Raw genomic sequence first — 7,817 nt, 5'->3', positions numbered from 1 at the left:
TCCTTCCCACACATCCTCCTGCATGCTCTTTGTGTTGGTGCATATTTTCCCTTCAGCTCTGGGGTTATAAAGAATCTAATTATGTTTTTCCATCCAAACTCTTTCCATATCCTCGATCCTGTTGTTGAATGTTGCACCTCGCATATGTTCCCCCATTCCTTCCCTGTTATTCCCATCTCTAGTTCTCTCTCCCATTTCTCCCTTATATAATCGGTCGTGTGTCCCTTGCTGGCCATTATAGCACGGTACAGTGCTGATATTACCCTTCCTTTCCCTCCTTCGTATGCCCTTACTATCATCCTAATTATTCCATTTTTTTCTTCTTCCTTGTCCCCTCTTATTTCTTTATTATAGTAATCTCTAATCTGTAGATATCTGAAGTGGTCCTTGTTTTCTAGTCCAAATTTCTCCTTAAATTTTTGTAGTGTTTGCATTTCCCCCTTCTCTATCATTTTGCATATCGCTGTTGCGCCCCCCCCCCCTCTCCCACCTTCTGAATCCATGGTCCAGCCTCCCTGGTTTGAATCTCTGGTCATGTGCTATCCATCTCAGAACCCCTGACTGCTTCTCTAATTTGTGTGTTTTTACTACTCTGTTCCATATGGTCAAGGTGCATTTGGTGATAGGATCTCCGAGGAGGCTTAAGGGTCTATAACTACCGCACTCGGTGGGGTCTTTGTCTTTTTTAAGGAGGACTGTTATGAGTGCAATATTGTCGTTCTTATGAAAGTTCCCCTCCTTGACTGAGTATAAAATCATATTAAGTAATAGGGGTCCAATTATGTCCCAACATGAGAGGTACATTTCTGGTGGGATACCGTCTCTTCCAGGAGCCCTACCACTTTGCATTTCGGATATGGCCTTCCTGAGTTCCTCTAGTGTGATTGGTGTTTCTAACTGTTTAGCATCATCCTCTGAAAGTTTGGGGAGGTTAATTTGATTAAGATATGTGTCCATTTTGTTTTGATCGAAGGTCGTTTCTGATTTATACAAGTTGGAGTAGAATTCTTTGAATGTCGCGTTTATTTCTTTGGTGTCTGTTACAAGTCCTTGTTGTGCTTTAATGGAAGTTATATCTGCAAATTTTGCGTTAACTCTTAATCGTGTAGCTAGTAGGTGACTTGGTTTGGAACCTTGAGAGAGTAATGCTGTTGTCTTGTGCTACGTATTTGTACTTCAGATTGTCGTTTGTAAATGGTGTTAATCTCTATTTTTAGTAAATTAACTTGAGATTCCAGTCGAGCCGAGTCGTTATATTGTAAAGAAGTAAATAATGTAGAGTAAAGCGTTTCTAATTCCGGCAGTTTTGAGCATCGATTCTTGCGTATTTTGGATGAAAAGCCATCCGTGAAATCCTTGATCATTCCCTTTACCGACATCCATAATATTCTAGGGTCCAGCACCGAGTTCACATTCTCTGGTAGGAATACTGAAAGAGCTTCTTTGAGTTGTGTAATGAATTCCTTGTTATTCAGCAGTATCGTGTTAAATCGCCATCTTGGGGCTCGGGATGATAGTACACCAAATGATCCTTTTAAGAGTAAATAACAGTGATCTGATAATGCATTGGGTACCATCTCCACTTCATAGTTATCAAATAGTCTCGGTGTTGCAAAAACATAATCTATTATTGTATGCTTTTATGTGTTTGGAGAGTTTAAAATAGGTGTTGTAACTGAGGGGTTACAAAACCCTGACTGTATTAAAGATTGTGATAGATTAAACCACTGCTAATTATCATTATTATTACTTGCCAGAAAGTACAGTTAATTATGGCAGACACTCAGAATAATACGGCACGGTGACAAAGAAATATCATTTAGAATATTTATTGTTATGCAGCAAATTGTACAGAGATGGGAATTAAGGTCGCGCTTGTATGGCGAAGAATATGAATAAGTCAGTCAGTAGCAAAAGTCAGTTGGAATGAATAATCCCTATGATGGGGTACTAGACTAAATGCCGCCTGGCGTAGGATGGCAATATAGGGGGAAACGCTGGTACCGCTGGAGACAGGGGGTTTCCTCCCAGAGATGTAAGCTCTGGAGGAAGGAAGAATGTTCGGATACTCAGTCTGTTCAATTGAAGAAGAAGGGGGTTCTCGTATAGAATCCAGTCCTTGTAATCCAAAGGCTCAGCAACAAAGCAATAACTGTAATCCAATTGCCCGATAGCAATGACGATAGCCAGCTAGCTTCGGTCCACGAAGCCAGCCCGAAGTAGATCTTCAAGGTGGTTAAATCCAAACGACAGTGGGTATTAACGATGCTCTTCTCCAGGTAGTACGTTCCACAATCACTATAATCCAACCAATACTGGTTCTGCAATCGCCGCCGTCGGTTCCAATATGCACATGTCCAGTAGGTTCTACGACTAGGCCCTCCTCGTGTACTGGCACCAATGTATTTAGTCCACGCACACTGGCTAAGGTTCCACTAGCTACTAAACGAACAAACTGCTGGGTAATGCTGCACACGAACGAACTGCTGTTGGCACGATGCACAATAAATAACGACTCTTTACTTCACATTAAGCTAAGTCGAACTTGACGTTACTGCATTAACTCTGACACTTTTACTATTCCCTTCGCACGTGGTTCTCAACACTGTTTAGACGAACTGCTTGCACTTCACTGTTTTACCGAACGAACGCACACTGCTGTTCGCACCTGCCGCGATATATATACTTAAGTGGCTTTCTAGTGCCAAACCTCAGTTCTCGTCTCGAATCAATGCGCCGTCTCCAGGCATGCTCCAACATGCCTGGGCTCGCCTTTGAACCTGACTTTAGGGGCGCGCCGTCTGGCGCCGAGAACGTTATCCAATGAGGAAAGTGAATATTACTAGGATTCAAACGCAGGCTTAAAGGGATATAAATTGTATATATAAATAATATACAAGGTATATAAAACAATAAACGTAGATTCTCAGCTTTTAATCTGGCCCTTCACAACAGGTGTGTTATATACATGAGCATAACATGTAATAGTCAGCTCCATACGACATAAGATGAAAACTAAGGCCACATGGGTCAAGATGGAGAACGTAGACCGGTGAGCAACCAATTGACCTTTATTCATACACCCGCCATCTTGCTCGTGTCATGCTCATGTTGGGATTCCTTTCCACCCGGTTTCCTCCTTTGGAAAGGAATCCCAACCTGAGCACGACATAAGCGCAAAATAGCTGCCGTGTGAATACGGTCAATAGAGGATTGCTATGGAAATTAGTTTGATAGGTGGATTGGCTGCAGGAGAAATCACAGCAGGCTTTCTACCCTTTTCCTGATAAGACCATTAAAAGCACAGCAAGACATGTCATACTCATAAACACATGTGGTTGGAAACATAGAATTTAGAATGATTCTATTTATATGGTCGTCAGCACCTAAATAATAATCTCTTAGGAATGCGAAACCTTTTTGTCAGTTCAAAATAATTTTATTTATTAAGATGGAAAACACAGCCAAATAAATAAGACAGAGTAAAGACGTGGCCTAAAGAATAGTTTTAGTTTTAATTTATTATTATATATATTTTTTTATTATGACAAAGATGTTAAGTTTCTTCACAACAGGGCCCTCACTCAAAAACTAAAAAGTTGTTTGTTATGGTCAGAACTAACATAAAACAAGCCCAACGTCCACAATCTAAGGCTCCCCTCTGTTCTGTAATCCTTACAATATCCTCCACACAGAGCTGTCCTTACCGTCAAGCTAGCTATACCTCAAACTGACCACCTTTTGGCACCTTTACCCTTACCTCTAGACCCAGGCCACATCCTGTTACACACCTGGATGTCCAAAACAATTCAACAAAAGAAACCTGGTAATTGAAACACAATTGCACTTAGATTTCCTTTTATATAAAGAAATTAAATCTACAAAATCAACATACTTAGAAGCCAACTCCAATACTCGGCTGCATGCTAACAATTCTTCTGCCAGATACAACGAAGGCTTTGCACAGAATGTTTGTGCAGTTCTCAGTCTTCCAACATGGCTGCCTGTCAACATAGCAACCGTTGCTTTGTACATATAACGGAAGAGACAGTGGTAGCCATCATGTGTTGACGTATGAGAAATATATCAACAAAAACATAATAATTCTGCATCTTATGACTGGATCTTGTAAACAAGTCAGAGTGGAACAGTCATAACATGCTTTTCCTTACCCAAACCCGCCTCACCTGCTCCACCACTGCATAGAAATCTTCATTTGTGGTTACCAATGGTTACAGGCAGCCATGCTGGAAGAAAGGAGAACTTGAGAGGCGAACATTCGGCACGAGGCCTCTGATGAGCTGAGCGTTACATCTCTCTCGACTAGTCCACGTTATTATTATTTACATGGTTACATGTCGGGGGGGAGGTGACATGGCTTGAAGTTTATTAATACAAAGTACTGAACGTCAAATGTAATGGAACTCTCAACACTCCCTTTTTAAACATGAAAATTCACTGTTTCCGTAAGCCGTTAATGCCTTGTGTAGGTTGTCAATGTAACAGAAACCAAGCCCAAAATGATGTCACTGACGATCTCTGTGAAACCTTTTCAAAGTTTTTCATTTATGGTGAAGGGTAGTCGTCAGTACGTCCGTCTGTCTTGGGCGGGGCAAAGCTAAGGCTGCTCCCGTCGTTAGGATTTCGACGCCCCCTTTGCGACAAGCAATCCGATGAGGCCCGCTAATCCAGCCACGCCGACCCCGATCCCCCCGACGATCGCCATGCCGACCAAGCCATCTGTAGGTGACAAAATGTGGACTTGAGAATTCTGACCGCTCTCTCTCGCCCTCTTTCCTTGTCCCATCATTAATAAACAGCTGGTGATCAAAACAAGAATGATGTTATTGCTGAGGACAACCCACTTTAACAATAACAGGAGTATTAATTACTAAATGTGTTTAATGCTGATCAGCAGAGAGAGAGAGAGAGAGAGGAGAGAGAGAAAACATAAAGTCAAAGCAAGCATATGGCTGAGCAATAAGATTAATTCATTTTGATATGAAAGAGCACAATATCTATATTGCAAAGACTGCAAAATTTGCACTTTTAAATAATTTTTACAATACACATGATATCTGAGAGACACCCAAAGAAATATATCTGCTAAATTAAGCACAATATGACATTTGCTTCATTCAGCACCATCAGACTACCAGGCTGTCTGTGTCAACTTGGTTGAGCAGAGTTCGTTAAGTATACCCAACAGTAGAATTCTGCCAGGGTGGGCCTGCTTCCATCAAGGGAGGCGGGGGGGATTCCACTTCTCACATGAAAGAGAGCTATTCCCTGGTCTTCAGATTGCTTATCATGTGTGGTTCTGATGCCCTAACTCCCCGATCCTTCACTGGAACAGTGCGTACCAACCTTGACCACGTAGCTGACACATTATTACTCACTATGCTTTTTCTTTTCATTTTTCTTCAAAAGTACAAAGACATGGCTCCTCAAGGTTGCGGGGTGGCTATATTTTACCTCTCAAAACCCCACCCTCTTTTCTTGATCCTCCAATCACAGCTGTTGCTTCCTACGGAACCCCCAAGATAACATCCTACCTACGCGTTCGCTAACTGACTGCAAACACGCGCTCTGATCCAATTAAGAAATGAGTGTATGTGTGGGTGTGTGTGTAGAGCTACTATATGTGCATATCTAAGGAGGGTATGTACAAATTCCAACTACAGAGTGTAACATGAGCGATAACATGGCTGTGGAGAAACGTTTGTTTGACCTCAATAGTGAGAATCCGGCATCAGACATGTCCTTCTTAACTTTCTTCAGAGCCTTGTCTATGAGCTTAACTTTCTTCAGAGCCTTGTTTATGAGCTTAACTTTCTTCAGAGCCTTGTCTATGAGTTTAACTTTCTTCATAGCCTTGTCTATGAGCTTAACTTTCTTCAAAGCCTTGTCTATGAGCTTCTTACCTTTCTTCATAGCCTTGTCTATGAGCTTAACTTTCTTCAGAGCCTTGTCTATGAGCTTCTTACCTTTCTTCAGAGCCTGGTCTATGAGCTTCTTAACCTTCTTCAGAGCCTTGTCTATGAGCTTCTTAACCTTCTTCAGAGCCTTGTCTATGAGCTTCTTAACCTTCTTCAGAGCCTTGTCTAAGAGCTTCTTACCTTTCTTCAGTGCCTTGTCGATGAGCTTCTCGAGCTCCAAGGCCTGCTTGTTTCCCGGCTCATTCTTCAGCAGAGTCCTGATGTACTTCAGAGCTTTCTCATACTCCTGGAGTAGAGATAGAGAGAGGGGAAGAGAGATAGAGAGAGAAGAGAGTGGGGGGGGAGAGAGAGAAAGAGGAAGAAAGAAAGAGATAGAAGGAGAGGAAGAGAGAGAAAGAGAGTGGGAGAGAGAGAGGAAGAACAGACAAGTTAGTGTGTAAGTTCAAAAGCCAATGAGAAGTCTAAATGAGAAAATTAAATCCCCACACATTCACACTGAGATCTTCAGTGAACAGCATGCCTGTGAAAAGCTCTTAAAAAGTACATAGTACATTTAAATAGAGAGAGAAAAAAAGACCATCACCTTGAGTCTGTAGTTGGCCACCGCCAAGTAGAACAGGAAGTCACGAGAGTCGTCCTTGGACGCCTTCTGAACCAGTTCTAAAAAAGGGGAATTGAGTCACGGCTGTGAATTAGGCATCTACGGGTAGCGTGTAGGGTTGGGTACCGTTCACATTTGAACCGATACCAGTACCAGTTCCTGGAATTCGGTATTGGTACCCAGCCGTAAAATTTTTCGGTACAAATTCTTTCAGTTGTACAAAAAAATATTCCACATTTGTTATTTATTTATTTAGAACATTGTTATTTATTGTTGTAACACATCACACAAAATAAATCACATGATCATGTAACATGTTTTTAAATATTTAAATATCAACATTATCTCGCCATCCAAAGAACCAAGAGATGAGACAGTAATAATATATACGTGTGGAAAAGGTTCCCTCGTCTACGTCTAGTAATATTACACTCTTATACTAAATGGTAAAGGTACCGAAATTTGGTACGATTGATCTAGCATGAATCGGTACTCGCCGTCGGTAGTACCGATGTAATTCAGTTGGTACCATTACGCATATACCAATACGCATGTATACATGGCCTCAGGTTCAATGGTGCTGAATATACCGTGTATATAAATGTATAACTGACTGTTGCACCTGCTGACTGCCTCCCAATTGCACGCATAGCCCTCACTCTTCTCTCCTCCCCCTAAGCCCCCTCACCTACCTCCCTCCCTCCTTCTCCCGCTTTCTTCTCCCCCTCTGGTTCTCACTCTCCCTTTCCCTCTTTTTGCTTCTCTCTCCCTTATTTATTGCAATTTTCCTTGTATACTATTGCTACTGTAATTTTTATTTACTTGTACATAACCTTATTTTTGTTGCAGCCCCCCCCCCCCCTCTCAAAAGGCCTTTGCTTTTTGGTCCAGCTGCTTTTGTATATAAGAATTTGTTCTTACTTGCTTGCCTTGGTAAATAAAGGTTAAATAAATAAATACAAAATAATTATATATATTATCCACATCCGTCTGGCGTCTGTATATACCTGCATATCAGGGTTCGAAATTAACAGGGGCTTGGGGCATAATGCCCTTGAAAATGGACAAAATGCCCTCGAAAATCAGTTAAGGGGGGCACAAAATGCCCCCGACAGTTTACTAATTATATATATATATTTATCCGGTAATGGCGCGTCTGTGTATCGTACGGTTCAGATGACGCGCAAATAAAACAAATTCATTTGGCGGAGGTGAGCACTGGCTGCTGCTGCTGCTGCTGGCAGCACTGCAGCTGAGCCAGGTGCTAGTCAGTTTGT

The 7,817-nt window shown here is 41.7% G+C and overlaps 1 protein-coding gene across 1 annotated transcript in view; it reads right to left on the bottom strand.

Moving 5' to 3' along the window:
- Window positions 1-3,271: 3,271 nt before the first annotated feature.
- fis1 (fission, mitochondrial 1) overlaps window positions 3,272-7,817 on the bottom strand; it is a 35,221-nt gene continuing 30,675 nt past the window's right edge. Inside the window, exons 3-5 of the mRNA XM_084313210.1 lie at window positions 6,523-6,599; window positions 6,120-6,225; window positions 3,272-4,740 (exon numbers count right to left, since the gene is read on the bottom strand). Of these exons, the coding sequence (XP_084169336.1) occupies window positions 4,637-4,740; window positions 6,120-6,225; window positions 6,523-6,599 (287 nt within the window). The 3' untranslated portion in view covers window positions 3,272-4,636. The remainder of the gene's footprint in view (window positions 4,741-6,119; window positions 6,226-6,522; window positions 6,600-7,817) is intronic.

The sequence above is a fragment of the Notolepis coatsorum genome, assembly GCF_963971535.1.
Source record: "Notolepis coatsorum genome assembly, chromosome: 4".
Classification (NCBI taxonomy): domain Eukaryota; kingdom Metazoa; phylum Chordata; class Actinopteri; order Aulopiformes; family Paralepididae; genus Notolepis; species Notolepis coatsorum.
This window is presented reverse-complemented; position numbering and strand designations above follow the sequence as displayed.